General features: G+C 45.8%; 1 protein-coding gene across 1 annotated transcript; it reads left to right on the top strand.

Annotated features, from left to right (window-relative positions):
• Nucleotides 1-19,651: 19,651 nt before the first annotated feature.
• Nucleotides 19,652-21,469, top strand: LOC308157478 (beta-crystallin B3-like; the record flags this gene model as incomplete). Its single annotated transcript, XM_080531035.1, has 5 exons — nucleotides 19,652-19,726; nucleotides 19,958-20,076; nucleotides 20,309-20,441; nucleotides 20,835-20,977; nucleotides 21,226-21,469. The coding sequence occupies 5 exons, from the start codon at nucleotides 19,652-19,654 to the stop codon at nucleotides 21,467-21,469; spliced, it is 714 nt and encodes a 237-aa protein (XP_080387161.1).
• Nucleotides 21,470-21,802: the final 333 nt, after the last annotated feature.

Below are 21,802 nucleotides of genomic sequence, written 5' to 3'. Positions count from 1 at the left end.
ACTGCTTCAACATTGTAATGATTTGCAGTAAGCCCCTTGATTCTATGTTACACCGTTGTTTGAGTTGTTTCTCACGGAGCACCCTAGTGATATGGCAAAGATGAGGTGTGTATGTGTGTGTCTGTGTGTGTGTTACAGTTGGGTGGAGGAGGAATGCAGTTAGTTCACTGGGAGAGGAGAATTGACTGCAGAGTACTGAGAGTAATGAGTTGATGAGTAATGTGAACGGCATGGCCTCACTCACTTCACTTCTTTCAATCATATCCACCCCTTCTAACCTCAAAGCAGGGAACTCGGCCCAATCTGGTTCTCAGGCCTGTAATTCCGGATTATAGGAGTGAAATAGTTAATAAGTACATGTGCTCACTTCGACAGCACCCTGTTTGCATAACTGAAGAATGTCTGGTGTGAAATGGCCCATAATGGTATTAGCATTCCTGTAGCCAAGCACCTGTCTAATACGTTTGTGTTTGTAATCCTTACACTACAGAGATCATCCGTTTACTGTACCATAGAAGGACAGACCAGCTAATGCAAACATTAGCCAGAAACATGCCAGAGAGTAAGCAAGTGTGTATTGTATATGTGAGTACTGAACACCAAGTAAATCCACTTACATGGCCAGGGCTCAAAAGAGATGAACATCTCAATGTGACTTCTCTGGTTAAATAAAGAGATGAACATCTCAATGTGACTTCTCTCTCTGGTTAAATAAATAGATGAACATCTCAATGTGACTTCTCTGGTTAAATAAAGAGATGAACATCTCAACGTGACTTCTCTGGTTAAATAAAGAGATGAACATCTCAACGTGACTTCTCTGGTTAAATAAAGAGATGAACATCTCAATGTGACTTCTCTGGTTAAATAAAGAGATAAACATCTCAATGTGACTTCTCTGGTTAAATAAAGAGATAAACATCTCAATGTGACTTCTCTGGTTAAATAAAGAGATAAACATCTCAATGTGACTTCTCTGGTTAAATAAAGAGATAAACATCTCAATGTGACTTCTCTGGTTAAATAAAGAGATGAACATTTCAATGTGACTTCTCTGGTTAAATAAAGAGATGAACATCTCAATGTGACTTCTCTGGTTAAATAAAGAGATGAACATCTCAATGTGACTTCTCTGGTTAAATAAAGAGATGAACATCTCAACGTGACTTCTCTGGTTAAATAAAGAGATGAACATCTCAATGTGACTTCTCTGGTTAAATAAAGAGATGAACATCTCAACGTGACTTCTCTGGTTAAATAAAGAGATGAACATCTCAACGTGACTTCTCTGGTTAAATAAAGAGATGAACATCTCAATGTGACTTCTCTGGTTAAATAAAGAGATGAACATCTCAACGTGACTTCTCTGGTTAAATAAAGAGATGAACATCTCAATGTGACTTCTCTGGTTAAATAAAGAGATGAACATCTCAACGTGACTTCTCTGGTTAAATAAAGAGATGAACATCTCAACGTGACTTCTCTGGTTAAATAAAGAGATGAACATCTCAATGTGACTTCTCTGGTTAAATAAAGAGATGAACATCTCAACGTGACTTCTCTGGTTAAATAAAGAGATGAACATCTCAATGTGACTTCTCTGGTTAAATAAAGAGATGAACATCTCAATGTGACTTCTCTGGTTAAATAAAGAGATGAACATCTCAACGTGACTTCTCTGGTTAAATAAAGAGATGAACATCTCAATGTGACTTCTCTGGTTAAATAAAGAGATGAACATCTCAACGTGACTTCTCTGGTTAAATAAAGAGATGAACATCTCAATGTGACTTCTCTGGTTAAATAAAGAGATGAACATCTCAATGTGACTTCTCTGGTTAAATAAAGAGATGAACATCTCAATGTGACTTCTCTGGTTAAATAAAGAGATGAACATCTCAATGTGACTTCTCTGGTTAAATAAAGAGATGAACATCTCAACGTGACTTCTCTGGTTAAATAAAGAGATGAACATCTCAACGTGACTTCTCTGGTTAAATAAAGAGATGAACATCTCAATGTGACTTCTCTGGTTAAATAAAGAGATGAACATCTCAACGTGACTTCTCTGGTTGAATAAAGAGATGAACATCTCAACGTGACTTCTCTGGTTAAATAAAGAGATGAACATCTCAACGTGACTTCTCTGGTTAAATAAAGAGATGAACATCTCAACGTGACTTCTCTGGTTAAATAAAGAGATGAACATCTCAATGTGACTTCTCTGGTTAAATAAAGAGATGAACATCTCAACGTGACTTCTCTGGTTAAATAAAGAGATGAACATCTCAATGTGACTTCTCTGGTTAAATAAAGAGATGAACATCTCAATGTGACTTCTCTGGTTAAATAAAGAGATGAACATCTCAATGTGACTTCTCTGGTTAAATAAAGAGATGAACATCTCAATGTGACTTCTCTGGTTAAATAAAGAGATGAACATCTCAACGTGACTTCTCTGGTTAAATAAAGAGATGAACATCTCAATGTGACTTCTCTGGTTAAATAAAGAGATGAACATCTCAATGTGACTTCTCTGGTTAAATAAAGAGATGAACATCTCAATGTGACTTCTCTGGTTAAATAAAGAGATGAACATCTCAATGTGACTTCTCTGGTTAAATAAAGAGATGAACATCTCAATGTGACTTCTCTGGTTAAATAAAGAGATGAACATCTCAACGTGACTTCTCTGGTTAAATAAAGAGATGATCATCTCAATGTGACTTCTCTGGTTAAATAAAGAGATGAACATCTCAACGTGACTTCTCTGGTTAAATAAAGAGATGAACATCTCAATGTGACTTCTCTGGTTAAATAAAGAGATGAACATCTCAACGTGACTTCTCTGGTTAAATAAAGAGATGAACATCTCAATGTGACTTCTCTGGTTAAATAAAGAGATGAACATCTCAATGTGACTTCTCTGGTTAAATAAAGAGATGAACATCTCAATGTGACTTCTCTGGTTAAATAAAGAGATGAACATCTCAACGTGACTTCTCTGGTTAAATAAAGAGATGAACATCTCAACGTGACTTCTCTGGTTAAATAAAGAGATGAACATCTCAATGTGACTTCTCTGGTTAAATAAAGAGATGAACATCTCAATGTGACTTCTCTGGTTAAATAAAGAGATGAACATCTCAATGTGACTTCTCTGGTTAAATAAAGAGATGAACATCTCAATGTGACTTCTCTGGTTAAATAAAGAGATGAACATCTCAATGTGACTTCTCTGGTTAAATAAAGAGATGAACATCTCAATGTGACTTCTCTGGTTAAATAAAGAGATGAACATCTCAATGTGACTTCTCTGGTTAAATAAAGAGATGAACATCTCAATGTGACTTCTCTGGTTAAATAAAGAGATGAACATCTCAATGTGACTTCTCTGGTTAAATAAAGAGATGAACATCTCAATGTGACTTCTCTGGTTAAATAAAGAGATGAACATCTCAATGTGACTTCTCTGGTTAAATAAAGAGATGAACATCTCAATGTGACTTCTCTGGTTAAATAAAGAGATGAACATCTCAATGTGACTTCTCTGGTTAAATAAAGAGATGAACATCTCAATGTGACTTCTCTGGTTAAATAAAGAGATGAACATCTCAATGTGACTTCTCTGGTTAAATAAAGAGATGAACATCTCAATGTGACTTCTCTGGTTAAATAAAGAGATGAACATCTCAACGTGACTTCTCTGGTTAAATAAAGAGATGAACATCTCAATGTGACTTCTCTGGTTAAATAAAGAGATGAACATCTCAATGTGACTTCTCTGGTTAAGTAAAGGACAGCAAAAAAAAATAACTTACATGGATGTTTGAGAAAATTGATTGCAGCTTTGAATTGTGGTGATAAAGCATGGCTGTGGGCAGGTCCTCGTGGTAATGTGTCTCTGTTTCCACCTGTTGGCCAATGTAGTGTAGTAATACATTTCTGGAACTGAGCCCTACACTTCTAATGAGGCTAAAGGCCTGTTTTAGTCATGCAGAGTCACTGGAGACACCAGTGTAAAATGCCCTGTATAGGATGAATTAACAACATTATTCACACCTCCACCTTTCCTCAGATTGTGGTCGTCTGTGGCTCAATTGGTAGAGCATGGCGCTAAAAACTCGTAGGTTGTGGGTTTGATTCCCACTGGGACCATACTGAAAAATGTATGCACTCACTGCAATGTAAGCCACTTTGGATAAAAGCGTCCGCTAAATGGCGTAGGTTATGGCGTAAGTGCTTTATAGATTCATTACAGATTGCAACCATTTCTTTTTTTAAATATATTTTTTATGCCATTTCTGCATTTTTATTGGGATGGAGAGAGACAGTAGAGATTTACAGGAGGGATGGGTGAGGGATACGAGGGATGACATCCAGGAAAGGTCGATGGCCGGAATTGACCCAGGGACCCAGCGATTACATGTCATGTGCCTTAGTGAGCTACCCCACCCAGGCACCCGGCATTTGTTTTCTTTTGGTAAATGGTGATGCTGCTTCCTGTTGATGAAGCTATGTGTTGTTGAACTATGGGAAGTGCTTGTCTATATTCTCTCTCGCTCGCTCTCTCATATGACATCACACTGGTGTGACCTCATCATTACTAATGCTGTTGTAGGAGAAGGCAGAGGAGATCAGGGCTAGAGGTAAAGGAAGACAAAGATGATCGTCTGGCTCAGAGACATGAAGTCCTACATATGGCTCTGCTGTGTGAGGCGATGGAAGTGGCTGTGGGTAAGTCAGGGAAACAAGGGAGGGGGCACTGGGGCAGACACAACTACAGTTATTGTCTCAGGATGTGACATGATGGCTGACACAGCATGAATGGTTTGCTAGCTAGTAGTGTGTGTTTGTTTAATATCCATTCACTGGCTGCTTTGTTACTGCTGTCCTCTGTGCTTCAACTGTGACTTCATCATTAGAATAGAGTGATGACGTAACAGTTTAGTAGTTTCCCAGTGAACTACCGCTAGAGATGGGTCCCTACACCTTTACTCAGATCGTGGCCGTCTGTGGCTGGGTTGATAGCCAAAAATGCTGAAAGATGCATGCACTCACTGCAATGTAAGTCGCTTTGGATAAAAGCGCCAGCTAAATGGCTTATATTATAAATCATCATTATAATATCAAGTGCTTTATATATTCGTTACAGTTTATAAATTCATTTACAGTTTAAATATGTTTTTAGGGCATTTCTGCTTTTTTGGGGGGGGATTGAGACAGTAGAGTGTGACAGGAAGGATGGGTGAGAGATAAGAGGGGTGACATGCAGGAAAGGTCGATGGCCGGAATTGACCCAGGGACCCAGCGATTACATGTCATGTGCCTTAGTGAGCTACCCCACCCAGGCACCCGGCATTTGTTTTCTTTTGGTACATGGTGATGCTGCTTCCTGTTGATGAAGCTATGTGTTGTTATGGGAAGTGCTTGTCTGTATTCTCTCTCTCTCTCTCTCTCTCTCTCTCTCTCTCTCTCTCTCTCTCTCTCTCTCTCTCTCTCTCTCTCTCTCTCTCTCATATGACATCACACTGGTATGATCTCATCATTACTAATGCTGTAGTACGAGAAGACAGAGGAGATTATGGTTATGGATTTCACTGAAATTGTGAATGTTAAGACACTGGTCACGAGTCACCTGGAGACTTCGATCAGAGGAAGTTAATCAATGTTCTTGTAAGGAGAAGCCCCCGCTGTGATTATTGATGGCCATATGAGGAGGGGTCTATGAGATTGTATAAAGACTGAGGTCTGAGTCTTGTTTGAGAGTTGCTCTCCAGACCAACTCGGCCTTGTTGCTTGCAATAAAGGTCTATGGGAAAACCAACAGCTCCTGTCTTTGTTATTTTATTTTAACGTATATTAGTAATGTTTTCCACGACGACATCAGGGCTGGAGGTAAAGGAAGACAAAGATGATCATCTGGCTCAGAGACATGAAGTCCTATATATGGCTGTTCTGTGTGAGGCGATGGAAGTGGCTGTGGTATGTCAGGGAAACAAGGGAGGGGGCAGACACAACTACAGTTATTGTCTCAGAATGTGACATGATGGCTGACACAGCATGAATGGCTTGCTAGCTAGTAGTGTGTGTTTGTATAATATCCATTCACTGGCTGCTTTGTCACTGCTGCTGGTTGTGCTTCAACTGTGACTTCATCATTAGAATAGAGTGACGAAGACTGCTTGGTTTTGGCTCCATGTTCACGAGGAAACCACCAGGGGGCACCAGTAGTCAGCTTTGCAGGTCAGGTTCTGACCCACTTTACTCTTGAGTGTTTTTGTGTTTTATTAATGCCTCTGAGGTGCCATTGTTGTGTTTTAGAGAAGTATTTTTATCTAAGCTCAGTGGGATGGTATCTCTTGTGAAGCTCAGAAAGAGAAAGGAGATGGGTTTCTTGGTTTGGCATGTCGTTTGCATGAGTCAGGGAGACATTTGTTAAGCAAACTCAACTCCGTTGACAGTGTCGTGATTCCTCATTTTTAGCTATGTGCTCACCACGCCGACAGACCTGCTGACAACCACACAATCCTAGCTCTCTCTCTCTCTCCCAGCCACACCTGTCTCTTCCTCTCCTCCCTCTCTCTCATTCTCTCACTCTCTCCTCTCACTCAGTCTCTGTTGTGTCTTTTCTATCAATTGTACAGTTACACCCTGATTACAAACATTCACCCATGATCTTACACTCATTCATATCTCACTACATATCATCCGCCCCATCCCTCCTGTGTGTGTCCCCCCCCCTCCCTGTGCTGACTGCCTGTGAGAACTCTCTGTCCCTCGCACTGCAAGCAGAAACAGGCAGGAGAGACGGAGCACCGCAGAACATATATCACCCTCCCCTCCTGCACTGCAAACCAGGGCCCTCCCCCCTCTCCCACTCCCTGCCTCCACTCTCCCCTCCCTCACTCCACTCTGTTTCTCCTTGAACGTAAGTCCTATAGCGCTGGGGACTAGGATCAGAGGACTGACGCATTTCTCCTCTACCTGCCCGTACCTGCAGGGAAAGAGGAAAGGGAAGGAGAGAGGCGCCGCACTCCCTCCGCCTCACGGGTTTGACCTTACCAAGACACAATCTCCTCTTGTTTCGATGGCGCTGCTCTGCTTTTGATGTGCTTGGTTCCCTTGGGGAATAGGAATGACTGCAGTTCTCTGTCTGCCACCAGCTGGACTGTTCATTCTTTAAAGTTTGTCCTCCAGGAGGGCCGGCAGCAGAGTGGGCACCATGGAGAGGTAGAGTGATTGGATGCTGTTCCTCAGTTGTCCTGGAAGTGTTAGTGGCCGCAGCAGTCACAGCTTCGGAAGCCTGCTGTCAGGTTTGATGTGCGAGGGGGGTGTGTGTGTCTGAGGGTGTGTGTGTGTGTGTGTGTGTGTGTGTGTGTGTGTGCGCGAGAGAGAGAGAGAGAGAGAGAGCAATTGGGAACAGTCAAACGGACGGACTGGGGAATCCGTTTTGTTACTGTAGCTCAGAGAAACATGCTGTGACTCTGAGAATGTTGCACTGCACGTCGAGGTGATGTTGTGACACTGCTTCGTCTGTGGATTTATTGCTGCCACCTTGCAGGCGCAGTGTGGTGCCAAGTGTGTAGATCTGAAGAACCTGTTTGCTGTCACACACCGTACGTAGTCTCCTGAATGTTCAACAGTTGTGGCTGTCTGTAGTAGAGCGCTGGTACCCTTTTGGTCCCCAGGCAGCTCCGTATTGGAGAACGTGTTAAGCATATCCTTTGCCCTTGTATGTATGGGAACAGACATCTCCGAGAGCAACAGAAAGCTTAAATAGAGTTCACCTTAGACCCAGATCCTGGGGGCCAGCCTGCCGACGATGGACTGAAATGGAGCCGTGATGAAGGCTCCGGTGGGACTGGACGACTGCAGAAAGCCTCACTGAGAAGCACTGAGAGACAGTGACGCTGGACAAGACAGAGCCTGTGGCCGGAGTGCTGCAGCAGTGCTGCATGTGTGAGGAGACACCACCGCATCTGAGTGACTGGGCTGTGTTTCCCCTGATACTGCAGCTGCGTTGACCCAGCAACGCACCTCAGCAATATCCAGGACACCGCGCTCTGAACCGCTACCTGCTCACTCACTCGTTCTAGACCCGAGTCATCGCTCCGGACTGATAGCGAGACTAAAGACATCGTCTGGATAACCGCTTGACTGAGTGCTCTATCCATACTCTATTCGGACACTTTGGGTCCTTTCTGGGTTGCTGAGCTGTGATGGAGTACCTCGGGGACAAGCTGTCAGTCGCCCAGTCGCAGGTGACGGGGTGGATGGGGAACGTGCGGCGCTCCCTGCAGGGGGCGCTCAGTTTCGTGTCCAGCGCGGTGGAGCGCGGCAGCCGGCCCGAGGACGGGGTCGGGGACTTTAAGAGGACAAACTCCCTGCGCTCAATGGCCTCTCGCAGCCGGGATTCTTTCCGCAGGTTCTCCCTGCGCAGCCAGCAGCGCCTGTCTCTGCGCAGACGCCCCGCTGAGCCGAGGACCCCCACCGCCGTAAGACTGATACACACGCACGCACACACACACACACGCACACCATACAACATAACACACAGTTGTTGACGTCTGTCCATTTTCACTTCACCTTCTCACCGACCTCCCCTTACCTAGTTACTGCCCGACCAACCAACCCCTAAACCTGTCATTGTCAAGGCCTTCTCTGTTTGTGTTTGAACGTCCCATCTATTTGTGCTGCTGTGTGAGTTCTCGGTATCTGATGCTGATAGTTGCTGACTCTCCTGCTTTTGTTAGCCTGCTGCGCACTTCCCCACTGCGTCTCATCTTTCTCTCATAATATCTTCCAGTCCCTCCCTGTAATCTTCTATCCCTCTCTTATCATCTTTGACATAACGCTGCCCTTTCCTTGCTCTGGCGCCACAGCCCCTGCTCCGACCACACCGTCATTGGCACCTCCTGTCACACCGTAAGGCTGGCGTTGGGTTTCTCTCCCTCCTGCCCTCCCTCTAAGCTCTGACATTTTAGTCGTTTTAGTCTGCCTCTAAGTAAAGAACCGTCAACAACTGGGTTGGAATCCATGTATGCATATATGTGGATACACCGCAATGGATGTATCTTTAGTTATGCCCTTCACGGTGTGACCTCATTTATGCAACTCAGGGTCACACAGGGATGGGATGGCGACTCTGGGGAGATTGCTTTCTTTAGAGGGTGACTGACTGATCCACAGATGGAACAGTATGTTAGTTTGAACACTGAGGCTAGTAAGGAGGATTCAGTCATGACACGTAACAGTTGGCCTGTTTCTATGCTGTTGACCATCAGCGTGTTGTGTACTCTTGAGTTGAGAGCAGCTGAGTTGATGGTGATGTGTTGAATGGTCAGAGTCCTGAGGCCAGTAAGACGGGGGAGAATGAGGTGGACTGGGGCCAGCCAACTAATGGAGCGGTAGAGAGAGAGATGGGGGGGGGGGGGGGGGGGACTGCTCTCCTCATTGGCTCCGAAAAGGGACATGGTTTCTGTTGTGTCGGTCTCTGTTTTCCCTATGTATCTGTGTCCATTTGGGGCTATGATTGTATTATTGTACTATGAGTACTATTATTTGCTGAGGAATGTGTTTTATGGTAAATGGAAGTGTGTGTGCGCGTGTGTGTGTGTGTGTGTGTGTGTGTGTGTGTGTGTGTGTGTGCGTGCGTGAATGCGTGTGTGTGGGTGATGCATACCTTGGAGCCAGCTGGTGGAGCCTCCCTGTGTTAATCCAGGTGCCATCTAATGGGCACTTTGCCCCCTCAGGCTGACAGCAGCCTCTCTCTCTCTCTCTGCCAGACCTCCTCAGGACTCAGTGGCTCATATCACAGGCAGCTTGTCTCAGGCCCGGTGGTCTTAAGTTCTTAAGCCCAGTCAGGATTTGACTGACTTTCTGTTCCGCTCCACAGCAAGCACATTGTACATGGCTGAGCCCTGTCTGTACCTCTGCTCTTATGTAATGAAAAATAACAATGCCCTTTTCAGGTTGTGTTTCTTTTCCATCAGAGGATAGTGTTTTTGTAACCGTTTGACATGTAGCCTAGCTGGGCTGGTTTGTTGTTATTGTAGGGAGATTAATGCAGTGCTCGTGGGAAACTGTTCGGGTAGAATATCTGCAGGATATCAACACTGGCCCGGCCTGTTTTTATAGCAAGGTTTCCCACTAAGGAAGACTCCACTTCAGATCAGGGTCAGAGCAGACGCTCGGGTCATCCTGGGTGTGATGTGTTCGTTGTACCTGCACTAACACCCTGCCCTGTGCCTTCTGCTTCCAGGCAGCAGCGGATGTTAGCTGTGTGTTAGAGCAGAGCAGAGCAGAGCACCTCCTCATTCACAGAGCTCAGTGCTTGGCAGCCGGAAAACGAAGCAAGGCTGTGATTCGCTCTTCACTAAGGGATCGCTTAGAGCTTCACAGCTATAAAAGGGGGTGTTGATAGCTGTTATGTCCTCTGTAGTGAGTAAACATCTGCAGGCTTGTTCGTGTTTCTGTGATTGTGTCACCGGGCCTAGCTCATGTTCAGAGATGGGCCTTCTCTGTGGGAGAACTTTCCAAGGCTTGGGCCGCTCCTCCACTTCCTCATGCCATGTGTCAGTCAATCTCCCTCGGTGATCGGGCCCTTTCTCTCCTCCCTCCCTCCTTCCATTCATCCGCTCATTGTTCTGTCGTTTCCCTTGACGCACCCTTCCTGTCCATTAAGGGAGGGGGGGGGGGGGGGGGGCTGCCCAAGGCTAATGTTATTAAGGAAAAGCCTGCCTCACTACAGGTCTGATTCACAGTGACTGGAAGCCTATTGGCTTGATAAGGTGCCGTCCGCTTCCATATCCCTGGGCATTGTTGATGGAAGGGCCGACACCCTCACATTGTCAACAAGGGTTTTGTGTTGACTCTGTCAGCCCCTGTTATTATTTTTGTCTCTCTCTTACTGCTGTTTGTTTGGCAGGTAACAGGCTAGTCTCAGGAGTGGCAGACAGCCTCCAGGAGGGTGTGTAGGGGTGTGCTGAAGTTCAACCACGTACACTGGGGGAAAGGTGTTGTTCAAGGAATTCAGATTACCCGAGATTTCAAGGGCCTGCTTATTCAGTCGTACATGCTAAGTCTTGTAAATTAGCTTAGTTTTGTGCTGTACTTTCCTAGCCTCTGGGCTACATTTACAGTCCATGATATTATAGAGGGATTAAGATGAAGGAGGGAGAGGTCTAGGATCTCGACCAATCGGAAATGCCTGGGGCAAGAAATTGCAGCGGAACTGTTGTTCCCTAACTTTCTTTTCTTAACTTATTGCACTCAGTCGGCCTCACTGTGTTACTGTTGCTAGCCTGCCGCTCTGTGTTTGTAAATAAAGCTCTCCCATCTGCACTTTAGATTAGATTAGATTAGATTCATCTTTATTGTCATTGCAGAGTTGACAACAAGTACCAGATAAGGAAATGCAGTTTAGCATCTAACCAGAAGCGCAGATAGTGATATAAAACATGATATAAACACATGACAGTGATAGGTACAGTTTGGCAAGTACGGTAGTATAAACTGTATAGAGGTATAAACAGTTATGAGCAGTTAAGGTAGCTATGTACAGTATGGTATGTACAGATGTATAAATAGTGGCTAGATCAAAGGAGGTATGTGCAAATGTTTCAATGTTCTGGTGCTCTCACTGACTAATCAAATCAAAGTGTATTCGTCATGTGCACAGGATACAGATATAAACAGTACACATGACATGCTTGTTCTGAGCTGCCTCTCTCCGGTGCAGTGAAATATAAAGGATGGTAATAAAAAGAGAACAATAACAATACACAACAGTAAAGTTCTAAAGACACAGTAAAGTACTAAAGACAGTAAAGTCCTAAAGACAGTAAAGTACTAAAGACAGTAAAGTACTAAAGACAGTAAAGTACTAAAGACAGTAAAGTACTAAAGACACAGTAAAGCCCTAAAGACAGTAAAGTACTAAAGGCACAGTAAAGTACCTAGCGTTAGAAGGCCTGGAAGGCCTAGGCATGTAGCAGGATTAGAGCAGGCGTGTTTAATGGACCACCAAGCCCACCAGTTTGCCTGAGGCCTCAGTCATGTGACCGTTATGATAAAGCCCGTGGTTTCAACTGTGAGCCTTGACTCCCCGCTGACAGATTTGGATCACAATCTGGATCTGAAAGCAGCAAACAAGTTTATGGACCTGCGGTGTGAATCAATTCATCAGTGTTCATCAAGGCCTGGGAAGCCTTGAAAGGAGGATGTCCTCTGGGTCAAGTGCTTTCTCAGATGTAGGGAGATTGAGCTGAATGCCCTTCAGACTGTTCTCCCTGGCTTTTTGGGTTTATTTTTTCCTGACAGGAAAGGCATCGATGATGAAGGACATCCTGTACTGTTGTTCTCTCCCTCACCCTCACTCTGTCTTCCTGGAACACACACACACACACACACACACACACACACACACGAGCCAAACACCTACTGTAAGGCCTATTACATTTCCCTCAGTCTTCCCCTCCAGTGCATCTGTACTTCACAATGTCAACCAAGTCAATAAGAGGTGTGTGTGTGTGTGTGTGTGTGTGTGTTTGTGTGTGGGGGGGGGGTGCGCGCGCGCAGGGTCCACATGCGTGCGTGTGTGTTTGGTGCACGCGTGTGTGCGTACGCTACCCTTGCGTGCGTGTGTACCCTTCCGTGAGCTCGAATGCGAGCGCAGGAGCGGTGTGCGTTTTTTTAGGACAGTGTGCCCTCTGTAGCAGCCTCATTAAAAGAGACACGGTTCAGTAGACCGCAAACACGCACTCAACCCACCAGTCTCGCTCCCTGTCCCTATGAGCTCATCCCATTACTTCTCATTATCCATCTTGCTATCACAGCCACTCAACCTCCACACAATGCTGGGCTATCAGCAGCCCTCTCTGCTGGCCAACGGTCTGTAGGGGAAACACTGTCTCTTGGCACCCGTTCACCATTCAGGCGTGGCAGTAGAGAAGACGGATCGAACTGAGAGCCAATAGGAAGCCCTGATATAGTCTGGGCCAGTAAAAATATTAGACTGCATTCTCCTAGGGATACCCTCCAATAGCACCTTTACTCCTGTAACAGGCCTTTCTTTTCCTCATCTCTCTCTCTCTCTCTCTCTCTCTCTCTCTCTCTCTCTCTCTCTCTCTCTCTCTCTCTCTCTCTCTCTCTCTCTCTCTCTCTCTCTCTCTCTCTCTCTCTCTCTCTCTCAGGAGCAGTTGAAGCAGAGTGTGGAGGGGGAGCAGGAGGGTAGGGACGCGGACGCACTGCTCCACGAGGCAGACAGTCAGTATGGGACCTGGGAAACTGGACTGCGCACAGATGATAGGTGAACACACACACACACACACACACACATATATACTGTATGCACACACAGACACATCTGTGAAAAATGCCATCCTCCTGTTATAGCATTGGTTGAGGTATGGGGCTGCGCCCTGCTTTCTATAACACAACCCTCTAGACCTCTATAACACAACCCTCTAGACCTCTATAACACAACCCTCTAGACCTCCAACCCTCTAGACCTCCCCGCTGAATGACTCATCCCTGCCTCCAAGTGCTGATTCATCCCTGCCTCCTAAAATATACAATCACACCCTGCAACGTAACACACTCCAGCAGGATCGATAATCAGTGTCGCATGGATGCAGCAAAAGCAAAGAGATGCAAACACTCGGTCGTGTCTTCTCCTGGAGCAGCAGTGACCTTTCGGACAAAGTCACTGAGCTGCGTCAGACTCTGCCTTGTAGAGCCCCAAGTGAGGTAGCCTCAGGCGGTGGGTTCTCTGTTCTCCCTCTCCAGAGCTTATAATAGCCATCTCAACCTGTTCTGAGGACATAGCCCCGCCCCCACTAGAGTCACCTTAAAGTTAGAGGCGCAGTACCGGATGATGATGATGATGATGATGATGATGATGATGAGTCGGGTAAACAGATACAGGATCTCCCTCAGTACTTTTTTTATGTACGCAGGAGCTTCGTTGCGCTCCTGACACCTTGTGGCCACAAAGCAGCAGCTGACTACTTCACACCAGCACTCAAAATGGCCCTGACGCTCACGCTTTTATCAGGCCTTGCTTATCACTGACACCCTGTGGCCAGGATGACGGGAGTTTACAGAAGATTACAGGAGCACTACTACAGCAGCACGAATCACACACATTTTGGGGGAAAATATGGGCGGGATTTTTTCTATTGAAATACAACTTGTTTTAAGTGTTGTGAAATGACATGAATGCGAATTGCGTATTTCATGGGTCATATCATTGTCATATGGTTCAAAAACTCAACTATCAGTAAACAATCTAGTATGTAACACAAACTAGTCTGGTGTTCATGTATGTGACTTTTTGCCAGCCCCTCTCGTTGTGAAATGAGGAGCATGAATCTGTCGAAGGTCCTTCATTGTCTGACATTACACAGACGTCCTGTATGAAACCTGATGCCCCCACAGTAAGCACACCGACAGGACCAGACAGGAGAATGACTCAGCTGCCTCTCTGTGTTCCACTCTGTGTCCAAGGAAGACTTAACGTAGCTGTACACACAACTAGACAACATCCACCCTACCAACATGACTATTACAGAAGTGTTTCCCAGAATAGAACTCTTCTCTGATCCTGTCTGCCTTGCCCTGCCGTAGCTTGACTCCTGCCACCCCCACGTCAGACAGCAACCTCAGCCCGTCGCCTAGGAAACCCACCCCGCCCCACACGCCGGGGGAACATGCCCCACCCGGCAACCTGGACACTCCAGACGGCCTCTCTCCAATGGCCCAGTCTGAGATCCAGCCGCTCCCCTTCCCTGAGGTAAGAGTGACCCTACCTGTAAGAGGACTTGTCAATGTAGTGACGTGCTTGGTGCATATTATACTCTGTTATTATGATGTTCAAGTCCAGCCAGATCAGTTTACAACGTTGTTAGGAAACGTTTCTTTCTTCTTATTTTTTTTTTTCAAAACTCCTTTTTTTTTTTTTTTTATCCCTGTGTATGTTCCTCAGTGTGTTTGGTGTGTTGACGCGCTGTATTTCACTGTGTGTGGTTGAACCAGGCCCCCATCGTGCGGCTGGACTCCAGCGCTCTGCGCTCCAGGGCGCAGCTCAGTAAGCAGCGTGGCCCGCGGTCACGCCCCACCAGGGCCGCCCGGCAGAGCGCCGCTCTGTCTGCTCACCCAGAGGGCCAGGCCGAGCCTGCGGTGGACTGGCGCTCCAGAGACTCCACAGGTCAGACTAGGCCTAACTAACTCACATACAGCTTAACTTTGTTGGCCATACTCGCATGCCACACTGCTCCGTAGCATATCTTTATGCTCCGTGGCATATCTTTATGCTCCGTGGCATACCTTAAGTGGTTTGAATGACTTTGTTGTGATTAGACCCATAAGACCCTTGAGATGTGCTTAGATGGCCAACGAGCTGCTCCGCCTGTCAATCACCACAAGTGTGGTGGACACGTCACTCAAAGAGGGTTTGTTCTTACTTCCACAGAGGACAAGGTGGATTCCCCTAAACAAGAGGACTCTGACTCTGAGGAGCAGTACAGAGGAGGAGACCCCCGCTCTGCTGCCTCCCAGCCCCAGAGAGTCCCCCTCTTCCCAGGCATGGACCCCTCGGCTCTCAAGGTGAGCCTCAACAGGACTGACGGTGTCTGGAAGGCGGTTCTGTCAAACTGGGCTCTCTTGTCAAGGGTGTCATGTGTCGTTGTCAGTCATACTGACTGGGAATGGTTTGTAGTTATATCTGTGTTTTTTTGTGTGTGTTTTTTTTCCTCACAGGCTCAGCTCAAGAAGAGAGGTGACTCTGACAATCAGACAGACGGACCTGTCCCCTCTCCCTCTCAGCTGTCCCGCTCTCCCAAATCACCCTTCCTCCCCCGGGCGTCCCGCGTGCTGCCGCCCACTGGTGGGAAAGAAAACGGGTAAGGAGGGGACCACTCTGGCTCTTCACCTACTGGAGCTCAACCTGCATCTAGCAGTCACTGTTGTTTGTTGGAAGCATGTACCAACTCTAGTAATCTACCACTGACTGATTCTGCTTCCCTGTCTGTGTGTCTGTGTCTGTGTGTCTGTCTGTCTGTCTGTCTGTCTGTGTGTCTGTGTCCTCAGGGAGGAGGCCTCACCACAGTGGCTGAGAGAGCTGAAGTCGAAGAAGCGCTTTAGTCAGTACGAAAATGACAGCTAGATGCGAAAGAGGTGAGCTCTCTCTTTCGCCATTGACTTTCCTTTGCATGCGTTTAAAATGTTGACGATTGTCTGATTGTCTGTTTTATGTTTCCCTCTCTAGGTTGCCTTAAAACTGAAGAATCTGTTGGAGAATTGGAGACAGAAGCCTTAACCTTTGACCCTGAGATGAGGGGAATTCTGCTGCTGCTGACATTTGTATTTTGTCATCTGTTTGTTTGTTTATTTTCTCTCTTTTCTTCCTGCCTGGGTTGCATACATGTGCATGGTGCCTTTTTTTCAGAAAACCTGGGTCTAATGGATTAAAACAAGCAAGGGAAAACATCTGGCTGCTCTGCTTGTCCATTTCACTGCTAGCTCCATGAGATCCTCTGTGTCAGGGGTATCTTTGCATAGAGACACTTTACACTCGCGTGACAGGGACACTATGGAAGGAGAGGAACCCAATTCTTTCCTGTCACGGTTGCATTTCAGGAAATGTTAGACTGTGGGACCATACGCCTCTTAACCTGGAAGTGCTTCAATAAGATGGAGGACACACAAGCACCTCCACCAGATATTTTTAATTGAGTTTTCTCTTCTTTTTTTTTCTTCTTTTTAAAAAAATTATTGTTTTCTGGTTAGTGTCTGTGTTACATGTGTATCTCTGTCAGTGGAAGGGTGTTGGTAGTAGTCACACAAGCATTGCCATAGGATAACATTTCTGATTTATTTTGATTTATCTTCATTGATCATAGAGAACAAAACACTGCTGAACTAATTGTCAGTCAGCTTGTATATTATGTGTTAGTCGTAAAGATGGTAGTAGTCATGATGAAATGATATATGTATTTTCACGGATATGAAAGAGTAAATATGGTCATTATGACAGGATAAAACATGTTTAGTTTTGTACTAAGAGCATTAAAGCATCACTACAGCAGAGGCTTCTATGCCCACTACTTTGATACGCTAAGTGAATAACCTCACAAACAAACAGAATCTATTATGAACACTATGCAGTCACTGTCAACCGAGCAGTAAAGATGAATGCTTTGTTTCAGTGTCTTTTCAATCATAATGTCTGAATATCGGTTTCCATTTTTGGAAGAAGGGAGGAGGAAGGGTTGAATTACAACAGCGAGTTACCTCTCTCACAATCACACTACTTTTGTGCGCACACACACACACCCACATCCACACTCACACTCCTTAAACTTGCATGGAAACACTAATCAGCCTGTTCTTCCTCCCTTTTGACTTCCTCTTTACCTCTACAGTGTAAGATCAAACTATTGAGTATGTGATGATGATGATGATGATGAAGAATGACTGAGTGAGAGGATTGCAAGGACAATGTTGTAACTGTATGTGTTACCAATGAGCCATACATTCAATGTGTATCTCCTGGCTTCTCTTGTTGTCAGGATGTCCGCAAACAGATATCCCATTTTGTCACCGCACACGTGCAATTTCCAGGCATTCTTTTTTGCAAAGATGTGCATGCACAATCTCACAACCATGCAGTGTGGATACCAGTCGGGATTGGGATGTTTTATTATCAGAGATGGAAATGTTGGGCGCTTGGTATTCTGTCTTGGACAGTTTAACAGGCACTTACCACTGATGACATTTAGATGGATTCATCCACAGAGCTGTCATGGTCCTTCTCTGCACATGGTCAGTACAGCAGTGTGGATGTCTAGTGGAGTGGTAGGGGGGGTATGGCTTACACTACTCCAGTGGGGAATGTGAGTTAACTACATCGTTTGACACAAGGGGGTTTATGTTTGCCCTCCATTTTGCTGCACATGATTTTGACTATTTGCACCCGTTGTTTTAGAGCTCAGAGCCCACTTAGGCCCGTTCCCCTGACCATGTTCGCCATGCTCCCTCTCCCTCACTTCTTCCATTAAGCACTTTTTCACTCGATACACTACAGCACTGACCTGTGCTCCGGCTGTTCTGTGCTCCGTCGTGCTCCCACTTCCCTCATTTTGGTAGACTGAATCTGGAATGCTAACTCTGTTGTTGTTCCTATGGCGTGTGTTCACAAACGTTTTACTTTGTCATGACTCGAGGGTTTATTTTATCGCTTTCTTTCTTTTGTTTTGTTTGTTTTTTGTAACTTGAAAGTAAAATATGTATATTGCACTGTGTTGTAAGGCCAGTGTCCAAAAGTGTAAATTCTTAATAAAATTAACTGAGTTGAGCTCCTGTGTTCGGTGTGTTTTGTTGCTCCATACCACACCTCCCCACTCCAGTTAGCTGTGGAGTGTTATTATCACCAAATGATGTGTCCCAGGGGATGCTTGGTCCAGGGGTATAAGAGAGGTTGAAGGTCAGGGTTTGGTCACAAGAACCACAGAATGGGGTCAAGAGGGGGTCAGTGATTCGTTTTTTGGCAAACAAATGGGTACCTCATTGTATATTTGTGGTGTTGATGTTCATGAGAGGGGTGTGAGGAGGTTAGGTGATGTCTAGACTGGGTGTGGTTAGAGTGTGTGTGTGTGTGTGTGTGTGTGTGCTCGTTTGTGCTGAGAGGGGCTGTTTTCTGAATCCTCTTGGCTCCCTCTCCGTGTGCCCGCACACACCACGCACTGGCAGCCAGGCGGACGGGCAGGGTAGCGTGTGCCAACACAGCTGCCTATTGAGAGGCAGCGTTATGGACACAATGTGAGCGACAGACTTGCTGTATCAACAGCTCCCCCTTTTCTGCTGTTGTGGCCAGAAATAAACCATAAATACCCCCCTGTCTCACCCCTCTAATGGCTCATCCCACCAAACACCAAGTTGCACCGAAAGAGAGGGAAGCTACCAATACACAGCAGGCATATCCAGGTAAAAACACAATATGGTTCTGCACAGCAGGCTTAGACGGGCTTTCTGCATCTGAATTATTACATTTGTTAACGGATTTCAAATAGATAGAAGGAAATCTCAAAGACTTACCCAGAGAGAGAGGTTTGATGGGAAGGAAAGGGAGCCCTGTTTGAAAGAGTGAGACTTTTGGGTAAGAGAGACAGTAGTGAAAAGTGACACTAAGGAGTTTGTGAAACCTTGGTAGGATTTGGTATGCTCTACAGTGAAGTAGTTTAACTTAAATGTGTGAGGTTTGTCGAATTTAATCTGAACGAGAGAGAGAGGTTTATAAGACTAACAATAGAAAATGTGAGGGTTGCTGGTATTATGATAGTGTGAGGGGTTGGCAGGGTTGGATATGATCAATAAGGAGAGATGGCGTGAAAGGGGGTAAGAGGTTTGTTTTCATTAGGGTGGGTTTAGGAGATTGACACAGAATCTCCTAAAATGGGCTGGGAATTACAAATACAGTGTGGCTTCCTGGGGCAAAATGAAGATGGCAGAACAGTGATCGCAGGCCACAGGAAATGACTTTTCCCTCTGGTATTGTGATAGTGTTGTTCAGCAGTGACGGTCAGTGTGTTGACATTAAAACTCTTTCTCCTTTGTGTGTGTCCAGAGAGAGGACCAGCGGACCAGGAGGATGTCGGAGCAGCAGAGTGCCCCTGAGCAGCTAGCTGCTGGGAAAAGCCAGGGTGGGGCAGGAGCCACATATAAGGTACTGGATCCTCCCCCTCCCCTTCTATCCTCTCCTTTCTGCTGTCGTCTCTCTCTATCTCTAGATATCTTCTGATGTGATCATTCGCTTTACTCTTTTCTCTCTTTCTTTGCCCACTACTGACTTCTACATGTAGCTTTTTCCTCTCCTTCTTATCCCTCTCCTCTCCTGTCTTTTCTGCCACTTTATTGATCTAAACGTCTCCCTCCTCCCCTCCTCTCCCTGGGCCAGGTGGTGCTGTTTGAGTTTGAGAACTTCCAGGGCCGGAAGGCTGAGTTTTCGGCGGAGTGTAAAGATGTATCAGAGAAGGGCCTTGAGAAGGTGGGATCTCTGCTGGTTGAGTCTGGGCCGTGAGTATTGGTGCATTGGCACACACACACACACACACACACACACACACACACACACACACACACACAGTCATACACACACACACACACACATTCATACACTGATAGTCAGCGTCTTTTTCTGTGTTTTTATTTGATTATAAGTGATACCTTGTGTTAACCTAGTTTTGCCAACATGACATGCTAAAGAGAGGTACTGTTCCTCAGCCTTATGACTGCTTTCTCCTTCCAGATGGGTAGGGTATGACCGCCAGGGGTTTGCAGGTGAGCAGTTTGTCTTGGAGAAAGGCGAGTATCCACGCTGGGACACCTGGACCAACAGTCAGTACAGCTACTCCTTCTGGTCCCTGCGACCTCTCAAAGTGGTGGGTAGCACTCACACAATGTCATTATCCTCACGGACTAGAATGTATCATTTCAACACTCTGCACTGACTGTCCATCTCTACATTTACTGATCGTTTCAACATTGACTGTCCATCTCTACATTTACTGATCGTTTCAGCAGTTTATTATCTCAGCAGAGATCATCCATCCCCACACTCAGACCATTTCAACAACTTGCTATCATCTGAATACTCATAGAGTATCAGACTACCACAACAGTCAACACTTACTGTCTCAGCATTCACTGATCACGTCTGTGTGTGTGTGTGTGTGTGTGTGTGTGTGTGTGTGTGTGTGTGTGTGTGTGTGTGTGTGTGTGTGTGTGTGTGTGTGTGTGTGTGTGGGGATCTTATTTCCATGTCCCGTCTTTAGGACAGTGCCGATCATAAGCTTCATCTGTTCGAGAGCCCAGGATTCGCTGGTAGGAAGATGGAGATTGTGGATGATGACGTTCCCAGTTTGTGGGGTCACGGTTTTCAAGATCGCGTAGCAAGTGTCAAGGCTCTGAACGGAACGTAAGAACTCTCTTTTCTCTTTTCTCTCTCAATGTCCCAACTGCTTTCTGTCCCTTGGTCTTTTACTGTTTCTCTCTGCTGACTGTTTCACCTTCTCTCTTGTCTTTCTCCTTAAACCCCATTTCAAAGATATTTCTCCAGAAATATGCTACTATATCTCTCATATTCTAACAGTCTCTTTTAAGCATGTTTTACTGGTTTACTGTTGCTGTCTTTTAAGACTCTCTGTCTCTCTTCCCTTGCTCCAGATGGGTTGGCTACATGTACCCAGGCTACAGGGGGCGCCAGTTTGTGTTTGAGAGAGGAGATTTCAAGCACTGGAATGATTGGGAGGCCGCAGCACCTCAGATCCAGTCGGTGCGACGTGTGCGGGACATGCAGTGGCACAAGAGGGGTTGCTTCACCGCCCCGGCTCCTGTCCCAGTCCCAGCCCCCGCCCCAGCCCCTGCCCCCGCGCCCCCTGCCCCCCCTGCTGCCGCCGGGGCCAGCTGAAGAGGATCCTGATCCACCTTCCCCCCCAGAGCTTCTCCATTGCTACCATCAGTGCCTGCCCTCTGCCTCACCCTAACCATGGCAAATGCTGCTCCTGCTTAGTGAGAAGTGCTATGTATGTTTCAATGGCGAATAAAATTTGTTTGACATGGAATTGATTGGGATGGTTTGTTTCACATGGGAATTGGTGTTTTTGCTGTCATCAACAAGAACAGACCAGAGCCAATACAGAATTGGTAGAATAACATATCAAGAAATATGGTACAGCACCGATTACACTCCAGCTCAATGTCAAAAGTGTAGAATTCTGTCAGCTACAGCTTTGGTTGTCTT

This window comes from Nansenia antarctica (assembly GCF_963989245.1).
Source record: "Nansenia antarctica genome assembly, chromosome: 5".
NCBI lineage: Eukaryota > Metazoa > Chordata > Actinopteri > Argentiniformes > Microstomatidae > Nansenia > Nansenia antarctica.
This window is presented reverse-complemented; position numbering and strand designations above follow the sequence as displayed.